Here is a 12,716-nt window from a genome sequence, read left to right on the forward strand (position 1 = left end):
CTGAGCTGCCCTTGCCCAGCTGCACACAGACCCTGCCCCAGCCAGGGCCCTGCACACAGGCAGGTTTCTGTAGGGCCGGGCCGAGGGCACACGGGGTGGGATGGGCTCTGTGAGCGCTGGCAGGGACAAGGCACCTCTCAGGAGGGAATGTCCAGGCCCAGGGAGATGCTCGGGGAAGGAGAGGGGGCTGAACAGAGCAGTGCTGGGGGAACAAGCCCATCCAGCCCCTCACCTTCCCTCAGCCACAGGGAATCCTTTGCCTCTCCCATCTCTCAGTGCCAAACTCTGAGTGCAGCAGGAATGCTGGGGATTTCTGACCTCAGAGAGCCAGCAGTGATGTGTCGGTAGGAAAACAATTCCTAAAACTAATCCTTAAACAATTCCATCCATCCCTGTTTTCTAGGACTGCGAGTGAAGATGGTAAACAAGCCTTTCTGCATTAGGAATGATTCCCCTGACAAATGCTGAATATCCAGCCTTGTCCCTCTGCCACATGGCCACAAACCCAGGGCAGCAGGGCACGGATGGCTCCTTGAGAGCCCCCATGCAGAGCCCTGGCTGCTCCTGGCACACTCAGCCAGCACAGCTGGAGCTCAGGCAGGGACCTGGGTGAAGGTTTGCCCAGAGCAGGAAGAAGGGTGGGTGAGTCCCAGCAGGACAGGCTACAGGGAATGGCCCAGGTTTGGCTCCAAGCAGCCTCTCCTGACTTTTCACTGTCCTTTCTCCATGAACAGGTGCCCATGTGCAGCCAAGCAAATGTCCAACAGCAGCTCCATCAGCCACTTCCTCCTGCTGGCACTGGCAGAGACGTGGCAGCTGCAGCTCCTGCACTTCTGCCTCTTGCTGGGCATCTCCCTGGCTGCCCTCCTGGGCAACGGCCTCATCATCAGCGCCGTAGCCTGCGGCCACCACCTGCACACGCCCATGTTCTTCTTCCTGCTCAACCTGGCCCTCAGCGACCTGGGCTCCATCTGCACCACTGTCCCCAAAGCCATGCACAATTCCCTCTGGGACACCTGGACCATCTCATACACAGGATGTGCTGCACAGGTTTTCCTGATTATCTTCTTCCTTGGAACAGAGCTTTCCCTCCTGACCATCATGTGCTACGACCGCTACGTGTCCATCTGCAAACCCCTGCACTACGGGACCCTCCTGGGCAGCAGAGCTTGTGCCCACATGGCAGCAGCTGCCTGGGCCAGTGCCTTTCTCAATGCTCTCATGCACACGGCCAATACATTTTCCCTGCCCTTGTGCCATGGCAATGCCCTGGGCCAGTTCTTCTGTGAGGTGCCCCAGATCCTCAAGCTCTCCTGCTCCAAATCCTACCTCAGGGAACTTGGGCTCATTGCAGTTAGTGGCTGTTTAGCACTTGGTTGTTTTGTGTTCATTGTTTTCTCCTATGTGCAGATCTTCAGGGCCGTGCTGAGGATCCCCTCTGAGCAGGGACGGCACAAAGCCTTTTCCACCTGCCTCCCTCACCTGGCCGTGGTCTCCCTGTTCCTCAGCACTGGTATATTTTATTACCTGATGCCCCCCTCCATCTCCTCCCCATCCCTGGATCTGGCCCTGTCAGTTCTGTACTCGGTGGTGCCTCCAGCCCTGAACCCCCTCATCTACAGCCTAAGGAACCAGGAGCTCAAGGCTGCAGTGAGGAGACTGATGACTGGATGCTTTCAGGAACATTAAACTGCTGGCCAATTTCTGCCAATCACTTGTAATAAAAGTAATCTTTGATACCTCTTGTTGGTTAAATTTTGGACGTTCTTTTTTGTTATTTGTCTTCTTAAATATCATACACAAAGAAATGCTATTTTTTGTGCCATTTCCCATTTTGTTTCTCTCCACCTTCCCTGTGGCTACAGCCTGTGTCAATGAGGGGGTGCACTCTTGGTGGCTTTAAAAGGGATTCAAGGATGTCCCAGCAGAGTTTTCTGCAGAGATGCCCTTTTATTGCCTTCTCTGGAGCTTCAGCAGCAATGTCTGTGTGCAGAGCTGGGGGCAGATCAGTGCTGGCACAGCAGCTCTGCTCCTGCTGGCCACACCATTCCTCATCCAGGCCAGGAGCCATTGGCCTTCTTGGCCACCTGGGCACACGGCTGGCTCATGTCCAGCCTGCTGTCCATCAGTCCCTGCAGGTCCCTTTCTGCCTGGCTGCTCTCCAGCCCCTCTGTCCCCAGCCTGGAGCGCTGCAGGGCTTGTTGTGGCCAAAGTGCAGGACCCGGCACTTGGACTTGTTAAACCTCACCTTGTTGGATTTGGGCCCTGGATCCAGCCTGTCCAGGGCCCTGTGCAGAGCCCTCCTACCCTCCAGCAGATCAACACTCACGTCCAGCTTGGTGTCATCTGCAAAGATGTCCTTGGTTCCAAGGGGCCCCTCAGTGTCACAATGTCCCTTTGGTTACACCAGGCCCTGCACTGTCACACTGGTCTCCTTGCTTCCATGGGCCCCCAAAATGTGACAATGGACTCCTTGGTTCCATGGGGCTTCACAGTGTCACAGTGTTCTCGTTGGTGCCGCAGTTTCACAGTGGGCCCTTGGTTCCATGGGGCCCCAGGGTGTCACAAAGGCCCCATGGTCACATGAGGTCCCACCCTGTCACAATGCTCTCTGTGGTTCCACAAGTCCCCTCAGTGTCACAATGGACTCCTTGTTTCCACGAGGCCACACAGTGTCACAACGGCCTTCCACATTCCTTGAGGCCCCAGAGTGTCACAGTGGCCCCTTGGTTACACAAGGTCCTGCAGTGTCACAATGTCCCCTTGGTTCCGTGAGGCCCCGCAGTGTCAGAACGGCCCCTTGGTTCCACTGGGCCCTGGACTCTCCCAATGCTCTCCTTGGTTTCGCAGTGTCCAAATGGTGAAACCCCTGGGTTCCACCAGGCCCCGCAGTGTCACAATGGCCTCTGTGGTTCCACGAGGACCCAGTGTCACGGGGGACTCCCTGGTTCCATTTGGCCCCAGAGCACCACAATGGAGCCCTGGTTCTATGGGACTACACAGTGTCACTCTGGTGCTCTCAGTTCCACGAGGCCCTGCAGTGTCACAATGGCCCCAGAGTGTCCCAATCATCACAGAATGACAGAATCAAATAGGCTGGAAAAGACCTTGGAGATCATCAAGTCCAACCAATGCCCTAATACCGCCTTGTCACCCAGACATGCCACTAAGTGCCACTGCAGAGGGACAGTGACTCTGCCACCTCCCCGCTGGCCTGCCCATTCCAATGCCACTCACCCTTTCTGTGAAGAACTTCTTCCTCTTGTCCAGCCTCAACCTCCCCTGGTCCAGCTCAAGGCTGTGTCTTCTTGTCCTGCCCTCCAGCAGATCCACACTCACACCCAGCTTGGTGTCATCTGCAAATCTGGTGATGGTGGGCTCGATCCCCTCACCCAGATCATCAGTGTGACCCTTCCCCAGCAAGGGAGCAGGACATTCCCATCCCCACGGATCAGGACTGGCAGCAGCATTTGGAGCATGGACATGGAAATACTGGGAGCGACTGGGAGCACACTGAGGGCTACTGGGAGCAACTGGGAATGACTGGGAATGACGAGTGCATGCTGGGGGTAACTGGGATGTACTGGGAATGAATGAGATCATCCTGGGGGCAACTGGAACCATACTGGGGCAACTGAGGTGACTGGGAATGAGCATGCTGGGGGCAACTGGGATATACTGGGAGTGTCTGGCACCATACTGCATGGGACAACACTGGGAACAGCTGGGACCATGCTGGGGGCAACTGGGGGCAACTGGGAGTGACTGTGTCTATACTGGGGGCCACTGAGGTCATACTGGCAGTGAGCAGGTTTGTACTGGGGGTGACTGGGTGCAACTGGGATCATACTGGGTGGAACTGGGATGACACTTAGGAGGACTGGGATCATATTGGGAGTGACCAGGAGCATGCTGAGGGCAGTTTGGACCATGTTGGGGACAACTGGGATATACCTGGAGTAACTCGAACTGAACTAAGGGTCACTCGGAGCGGCTGTGGGTAACTGGAATCATGCTGGAAGCAACTGGGAGGAAATGGGAGTGACTGGGAGCATGCTGGGGACAACTGGGATATACTGGGAGAGACTGGGAATCACTGGGATCATACTGGGAGGGACTGGAACCACAGCAATGGCCTGGGCTGGGTGATGTGGGGCCTCAGGGAGCGCAGGGAGCACTGTGACCCTGCGGGGCCCGATGGAACCAAGGGGACATTGTGACACTCTGGGCCCGGCCTGGCCGTGGGGTGTTTCGGGAGCCCCGGGGTGCCCAGGGCAGCAGAGCAGAGCCCCTGGCTCAGGGGCAGCAGCTCCCCGGCACACCCTGGGCGGGCGGGTGGCAGGGGATGCCTGGGGAGAAGAGGAAGCCAAGGCCCAGTGCCCCAAGGGCGGCACCGGCTGAGATACGGGGCAGGAGGGAGAGGCCGCTGCTGGGACGGCTCCGGGGCTGCCCAGTGCTGAGCCAAGGCTGTGTGACATCACACGGGCTGTATGACATCACAGAGATGGCTGTGTGACATCATAGTGATGGTTGTGTGACATCACAAGGGCTGTGTGACATCACAAGGGGCTGTGTGAGGTCACTGGGGAGGTCACTCCACCCCAGCCACCCCTCACAGTTCCCCCAGAGAAGTCCAACGCTGCTCGTGCACAGCGGGGTCCCCTGTCCCCCCGGGTCCCCCCACCCCCAGAGCCGCAGCCTCCCCCAGAGGATGTTCCACGAGATCGACCCCAGAGCCTGACACGGGGACGGGGGCCGGGGCCCTGGGGGTGGGACAGGGGGACAGGGACCCCCCGGCAGTGTCCCCGTGTCCCCCAGGGCCAGAGCCTGGGCCAGGGCTCCTTCACCCTGTTACCAACGAGGGCTTGAGAGTGCTGAAAAAATCCCCAGCAAGGGAGCAGCAAAAACCAGATTTAATATTCAGCGACAGCATGGCAAAGTTCCTTGGCAAGAGTCACTCTGCTCCTGACTGGACACTTCAGTCACATCAAGGAAACAAAGCAACAAGAAAACCAAATAAAATCTAGGCAATCAGACCAGAAATTAGCCAATAACTGAAGCTTTCCTTCCTCTGGAAAAGAACTGTCCTTCTCGGCCAGGCACCCATGGCCACAGTTGGGATTTCACCTCCAACATTGCCTGTTGTGACAGACCAGAGGAGACTGTTGGCTGGAAACATTTCCTGTGTGGGGAGGAAGGGGCAGGTCCAGCCTTGCCCTGCCCTGGAACCCCAGCCCTGCCCTGCCCTGGAACCCAAATCCCCCCAGAGCCTCTATCCCAGCCCAGCAGTGGCTGCCAGTCCCTGGCACAGCACAGGCAATGCTCCACAGCCACCTCTGGAGCCCCAGCCCAGCTCCTGAGTGACCAAATGACCCCAAGTCCCACCTGGGGGAAGGGCCCAGGAAGACCAAGGGGTATTTAAGGCTGACCACAAGGCAAGCACACATCTTGACCCTACCTCCCCTTGGAATTTCCATCTGAACGGCACTGGAATCCAGGATTTGGTAGCTCTGTGTCTGCTCCTCTATATTATTTTTCTCCCTTTCTGTGTCTACTTCTACTTCTGTCCTCTTGCAAATTTTGATTAACGTAAAATTGAATAGGCTTAGAGATTGTGAAGTTGAATGGGCCAAGTTAATGCTCTGAAAAGTGTTTTTTGTTGACTGAATGTCATATTAAACCTTTTGCCAAAGTTCCTCTGATTTTCTAAAGTTCCCAGTAAAGGCTGTTTTGTTGTTTGGAGCTCCTGAGAATCCCTTGTGGGTATTTCTCCAGTGCATCCAACACAGAGCACACAAACAATTGTAATTCCTTATAAATGTCTCCCTTGAGTGAGTTTTTTAGTGGATGGGGGTCAGGGCTTGTGTGTCCTGCTTGGCACAGCCCAGGCAGGGCTTTCACAGCCCCATCCCACACTCCATTTCCCAGCTGGAGCCGCTGCTGCCTCTGAGTTCTGCTGCCCCAGCCCCAGGGACGCTCTCCTTGTCTGCCCATTCCCCCACGGTCTCTGGGCAGGGATGGCCTCAGTGGGGGCTGCTGACATCCTCAGCACCTTGGAGGCTGCTGCTGAATTTTACTGCTCCAGAGGCCTTTTCAGCCTTCAGCTCTTCAGTTCAGCAATCCAGTGCCCCAGGGCTCATTAATGTTCTGAACACCTTTAACAAGCCAAGCTTCTGGGAATAATTTGATTTAAGTTCTCAAATCTTTTGTGGATAATTAAGCACATTTCAGAACTGTATTCAGAGAGAATGTATTATTTTTACAACGACAGTGAGAAAATATGTTTGGTGCTGTTTAAGTTTTCTATTTCCAGTTAATTCATTGATATGTGCAATCTCCAATTGACTCTAAATCCAAGTACCTCCTCATGCAGTTGGAATAGATATGAAAATCAAGACACTTCATGGCTGACAATCAATCAGACTCTGTCTCTACCCCCACCCCACCATTTCCCCCATCCAAGCCCTGGCACTCAGAGCAGCCTTGTGCAAATCTGAGCTCCCTCCAGCCCAGGCTGCACCTGCAGCTTTCAGCTCCTTGGCTCCAACTCCCACCTGCTTTCCCTGGAGAAGGAGCTGCCCGAGACACAGAGGGATGTTCATTTCTTGTCAGCCAACAAAGCCAAGGGAAGGCACAGCTCCATCAAATGAAAAAGTCATTCTTCTCCCTGGCTGTCCCCTGCCCCTGATCCCCACAGCCTGTCCTGTTTCCTTCATCCCTCCATTGCCTGGGACTCTCTGGGACAAGGCAGCTCTGCTCTGGGGATGGATGGAGCTCCAAGTGCAGCCACTGGAGTGGGAACCACAACTCATCAGGTTTGTGTCCTTTGATGGACCAGGAACTGGTTAGACTCCGAGGCACAGGAAGGTTTCTCTTCATGGCCAACATAAAAAATGTGAACATGATAACATTTAAGAAACAAGAAAACACTTCCCTCAGCTCTTTGTGACATCCCAGCAATATCTGACATGTCCACCACCCACAAGGGATTGCCATACAGGAAGAATTTTAGACAAAGGAATAGAAAGAGGTGATATAAAGGACAAAAATACAACTAAAATTCTAAGGTGTTATTTCAACTTCTGAAAGATTGGGCAACACCCTGAAGCTCAAAGCATGAAGCCAATCAAGAGAGATGCATTGCAATGACCAGAGAACAGCTGCAGGAGGAAAGGTGGGAGCAACAGGAAGGACCTCGATCCAGCTGCTCCAAATGAAGCAATGTCCTTAGACATGGCCATTTAAACAGGAGAGCTGGAAATACCTGAAGGAAAAGGGTCAGGAAATATTAGACTGAATGGTGGTGGCAAAGGTAGGGGGGAAGATCAGTATTTCTTCTCCTGCCATCAGTAAAAGAATCCAGGAGATCCAGGAAATTTCTTTTCCTGGCAGGAAAACTGCGTTGTCTTTAAAGTACTCAAATGACCCAGGTAATAATGATTTGTTTGCATATTATGAAATCAACAGGTATTAAAACCTGTGCCCTTTTCCAGGCAGACATCAGCTGTGTGCCCATGAACAGGCAGTGTTACTTGTGCCCTGAGGTGCCCAGCTGGGATTGGATCTCTCAGAGAGGAGCTGAGGGAGAGCAGAGCACCTTGCAAGCTGCAGGTCCCTGCCAGCCCCGCAGGGCTCCTGTGCCATCAACATCTGCTCTGCTCCAGGCTGAAACAGGGCCCAGCACGGTGCCGGGATCATCCGAGAGCTGAGGTGTGTGCTGGAATTCCGTGCCCTCCCCATGGCGCAGCAGCCCTGCATTTCCCTGCTCCAGCCTTGGTCTCCAGCACAGCCATGGAGGCTCTTTGGGCTCCTGAGTGTTCCTGCAGCCCCCAAGGGCAGCTGAGCTCTGCCTTTGGCACAGTCAGCCCTGGCCAGCGCAGGCCACGCTCAGCAATTCCTTGTCTGTGCCCGGCCTTGCTGCCAGCCCCGGCAGCGGCTGCGTGGCCCCTTGGTGGCCCTGTGCTGGCCCAGCCATGGTGTCACAGCCCCTGTGCAGGCCCAGCCCAGGACAGGAGCATTGCGGCTGGGAACGGCCCCTGTGCCGTGGTGGCCACGGCAGCCTTGGGGCTCTGTGCCCCATGGCCTCCCTGCTGGGCAGCCTCTGCCAGCTCCTGCCCAGCCCGTGGCACCTGTGGGGCTGCACAGACAGCCCTGCCCCGGGCTCTGCCGGCCTCTGGGCCAGCAGAGAGGCCGGCCAGGGCTGGCCATGGCCGGGAACAGGCCCTGAGCCCCGCAGCAGGATGGAGCTGGGCCACAGCCAAACTCAGCCCAGGCCAAAGCTGGGCTCAGCAGCCAGGGCTGCCAAGGGCTGGGGACAGAGGCTGGCGCTGACAAATGTCCTGGGCCCCCTCCCTGCTGTGTCCATGCCCCCAAGGGCACAGAGCAGCCTCCTCTCTCGGGCACTTGCCTGTTTTCAATGCCTTGCACAGGCGCTGGCCCTGCCCCACAAGGCCTGGGCTGAGTCCTGCCCCTGCACGCTCAGCCAGGCTGAGATGGACACTGCTGGTTTCTGGGCCAGGCTCTCGGAGCCCAGCCCAGCTCCCTGCAAGCTCTGCCAGCTGCCCTGAGCTCTGTGCAGCACCAAGGGCCTCTTCCCAGCACAGCCCAGCCGCCTCTGGCCCCACAGCTCTGCTCAGGCCAGGCTGCTCTGGCCACTGGCCCCACGGCCTCAGCCCCTGCCAAGGGCACAGCAGCAGCTGCAGCTCAGCCAGGACTCAGCCCCAGCCATGGGGGAAGGGGCTTGCCCAAGGCACAAGGAGCCTCCCTGGCTGCCCTGCTCCCCTCGGCCTCAGCTGCTGAGAGCTCTGCAGCCCCTGCTGCCATCCCATCTGCCCAGGCCAGCACAAGAGCCCCGGCCTTGGGGCCCTCCAGAGCTGCTCCTGCTCCAGGCCCAGGGCCCATCCCAGAGCTGGGGCAGCCACAAAGCTCTGCCCATTTCTGCTCATTGCTGCTCTGATGGGGATGGATCCTCAGCCCCTTGGAGGTTGCTGATGAATTTTCCTGCTCCAGAGGCCTCTTCTTTCTTGAGCTCTTCAGTTCAGGAATTCAATAAGAAGAGCTCATAAACATCTGTTCAAAACTCCCAAACAAGAAATGGCACTGGGAATAACTGAAGTTTTCAATTCTTCTGTGGTTAATTAGACAAATTTCAGAAGTGTATTCAAAGTGAATATACTATATTGAAGACTATGCAGGGATAACTGTTTAGTCCTGTGTTCTTTTCCTGTTTTTTCCTGTTTAGAGATTGACATCAGCAATGTCCAATTGATATTGACCCCCAGCATCTTCTAATGCAGTCCGAATAGAGATGAAAATCAAGACCCTTCATGGCTGACAATCAATCAGACTCTCTCCCTACCACCTCACCACCATTTCCCTCATCCAAGCCCTGGCACTCAGAGCAGCTGAGGAATGGAGTCACATTCAGGGCTGTCCCCAGGGCTCAGGATTGGGGCCAGGTCAGTGAAATCCCTTTATTGCTGATCAGGACGAGGCCATCGAGGGCACCCTCAGTCAGTTCCCAGGTGAGCCCAGGCTGGGTGGGAGTGTGGCTGTGCTGGAGAGCAGGAAGCTCTGCAGAGGGATCTGGACAGGCTGGAGCCATGGGCCCAGGACAATGGGATGAGGTTCAGCAAGGCCAAGGGCCGGGCCCTGCCCTGGGCTCACAACCACCCCAAATCCCTGGCCGTGCCCTGCCCCTGATCCCCACAGCCTGTCCTGTTTCCTTCATCCCTGCATTGCCAGGGACTTTCTGGGACAAGGCAGCTCTGCTCTGGGGATGGAGGGAGCTCCAAGTGCCAGCACTGGAGTGGGAACCACAACTCATCAGGTTTGTGTCCTTTGGGGGTCAGGAACTGGTGAGACTCAGAGGCACAGAAAGTTTCTCTTCATGGCCAACAGACCACGGTTGAACAGGACACAATTTAATAACAGTCATGCTCTTCCCTGAGCTATGTGCAACATCCCAGCAGTGTCTTATGAGTCCACCATCCACAAGTGATTTCCATACTAGAATGGATTTTAGTATGGAAAAGTGGTTCTGTGGTAGATATAAACACAGTTAAGTTCTTGTATCAGGATGCTCGTCCTGGAGCGGGGGCAAAAGAGCTCAAAAAATTCCTGATTTGGAAAGCTGTCAGTGGTGGATGGAGAAGGGAGGTCAGGCAGGTGTTTGAGGAAATGCTGAACCCAGCCTGACTCATTTCATCTCCTCCTGGCCTGGCTGATCTCCCCTCTTTCCCCTTCCACCCATTGGCTTTTGTCTCCCACCAGGCCCCCGGTGAAGAGCCTGGCTCTGTGTTCTCCATCCCCTCCTGGCTGGCACTGCCAGGCTGGGATGAGGAGCCCCTCAGCCTTCCCTGCTCCGGGCTGGACAAGCCCAGCTCCCTCAGCCTCTGCTCACAGCCCCAGGGCTCCAGCCCCACCTTGGAGGCCCTTCCCTAAGCCTGCTCCATCTGCCAGACATCTTTCCTGCTCTGGGGAAGCCAACCCAGGCCACAGGGACCTGGATAATCCACGTCCTTGATGTCCTGGTCACACAGCCCCGGGCCCTTTTCCCCATGTCAGGCTCTGGGGTGGATCCTGTGGAACATCCTTTGGTGGAGGCTGTGGCTCCAGGTGGGCTGGGGGGATAGCGGGGGACAGGGACCCCGCTGGGCATGAACAGCATTGGACTCGTTGGGAGAAACTGTGAGGGGGAGCTGGGGCGGGGTGACCAACCCAGTGACCTCACAGAGCCCCCCTGGGATGTCACACAGCCCCTCTGTGATGTCATAGCCCACTCTGTGACCTCATGTTACAGATGATAAATTGTCTCCACCAGGTGAGCTCACACCTGGAGCTTGTTCTCCAAAACCCCAGGCCTATGGAAACCACACAATGCCCATTGTGTGAGAAGGGGAACTGGAAGTTCACCAGCCTCAGTGTCCTGCCAGCTCAGCCAGGCCCACGGGAACATTGGGGTCCACGACCACCAGGGACCACCAGAGAGACCCCCAGGACAGAAGAGAGCATGGGTAAAGGGGAGGGGAAATATGTTAATGATTTTGGGGAAATTATTATTAGATGTATGTTTAGTCCAGGATAATCAATGAATATGTGTGCAAAATACAGAATATGAACAGAGAAGGGCTGGTGGCAGATGTGGGGGTCAGAGGCTGCCTGGGGCACAGCGACATGAAATAATCAAGTTTTCAATGTTCTGTGAAAGAAGGAGGGGCGGCAACAAAACTTCCACACTGGAATTAGGCAGGGCAGACTTTGGCCTATTTAGGATGCTGATTTGGGGAGTACTGAATTAGGGACTGAATTTTAAGGGAAACAGCCCTTAAAACCAAAGGGGTCCAGGACTGATGGACACATTTCAAGAATGTAATCTTAAGGGGAAAAGAGCAGCCTGTCCCAGTGTGGCAAAAGATGACCTGGTGAGGAAAATGACTGCCCTGGCTGCCCATGGAGCTTTTGTGGGAACTCAGGAAAAAAGGACCGGCAACTCTAGAAGGGTTTATGGATGTTGTTAGGTCATTCAGAAGGAGAAGTTGAAAGGTGAAAGGTCAGTTAGAGCTTAACCTGGCCACTTCTGTGAAGAATAATTGAAAACATTTCTATGAATAAATTAATAGCAAAACCTGGGATAAGGAGAACCTCTACTCTTTATTGGATGCCATGGAGAATAGAGTAACTAAAGATAAGGAAAAGGCTGAGCTACTTAACATCTTGTTTGTCTCAATTTTCAATATTAGGACAGGTTGTCCTCAGGACAAGAGTTCTCCTGATCTGGCAGATGGGCACAGGGAGCAGAACAGCCCCCTGTAATCCAGGAGGAAGCAGCTGGTGACCTGCTGAGCCACTCAGATGCTCACAGGTGTATGGGATGGGATGGGATCCATTCTAGGGGCATGAGGGAGCTGGTGGATGAGCTCCCCAAGCTGCTCTCCATCATTTCCCATCAGTCCTGGCTCAGCAGGGAGGTGCCAGAGCACTGGAGGTGCCAGTGTGAGCCCATCCCCAAGAAGGGCTGGAAGGAGGATCTGGGGAACTCCAGGCCTGTCAGCCTGACCTCGGTGCCCAGCAAGGTTCTGGAACAGATCACCTTGAGAGCCATCACAGGGCACCCACAGGATGGCCGAGGGATCAGAGCCAGCCAGCGTGGATTTGAGAGGGGCAGGTCCTGCCTGAGCAACCTGATCTCCTTTTATAGCCAGGTGACCCAGCTGTGGATGTGGGAAAGGCTGGGGATGTGTCCATCTGGACTTCAGCAAAGCCTTTGACACTGTCTCTGACAGCATTCCCTGGAAAAGCTGCAGCCCATGGCTTGGGCAGGTTCCCTCCTGGCTGGGAGATGGAAGAGCTGGCTGGAGGCTGGGCCCAGAGAGTGGTGGGGATGGTGCTGCATACAGCTGGTGTCCAGTCCCTGCTGCTGTCCCCCAGGGATCTGGGTTGGGCCCAGTCCTGTTTCACATCTTCACTGCTGATCTGGGTGAGGGGATCGAGCCCACCATCACCAAATTTGCAGATGACACCAAGCTGGGTGTGAGTGTGGATCTGCTGGAGGGCAGGACAAGAAGACACAGCCTTGAGCTGCACCAGGGGAGGCTGAGGCAGGACAAGAGGAAGAAGTTCTTGACAGAAAGGGTGAGTGGGCATTGGAATGGGCAGGCCAGGGGGGAGGTGGCAGAGTCACTGTCCCTCTGCAGTGGCACTTAGTGGCATGTCTG

The 12,716-nt window shown here is 55.5% G+C and overlaps 1 protein-coding gene and 2 pseudogenes across 1 annotated transcript; 2 read left to right on the forward strand and 1 right to left on the reverse strand.

The window, feature by feature from the left end:
* LOC128820668 (uncharacterized) overlaps positions 1 to 12,716 on the reverse strand; it is a 1,438,581-nt pseudogene that overhangs the window by 248,017 nt on the left and 1,177,848 nt on the right.
* The window catches only part of LOC128820670 (zinc finger protein 850-like), a 488,361-nt pseudogene that overhangs the window by 241,990 nt on the left and 233,655 nt on the right, over positions 1 to 12,716 (forward strand).
* Positions 727 to 1,744, forward strand: LOC128820687 (olfactory receptor 14C36-like). Its single transcript, XM_054001502.1, has one exon. It carries the CDS (start codon positions 727 to 729, stop codon positions 1,687 to 1,689), a length of 963 nt encoding a protein of 320 aa, XP_053857477.1. The 3' UTR covers positions 1,690 to 1,744.

Source organism: Vidua macroura, chromosome 30, assembly GCF_024509145.1.
Source record: "Vidua macroura isolate BioBank_ID:100142 chromosome 30, ASM2450914v1, whole genome shotgun sequence".
In the NCBI taxonomy this organism is placed as follows: Eukaryota; Metazoa; Chordata; class Aves; order Passeriformes; family Viduidae; genus Vidua; species Vidua macroura.

What these genes read in the sequence shown, in the direction of transcription:
- LOC128820687 (XM_054001502.1), top strand. Translation starts at nt 727, where the DNA reads ATGAACAGGTGCCCATGTGCAGCCAAGCAAATGTCCAACAGCAGCTCC.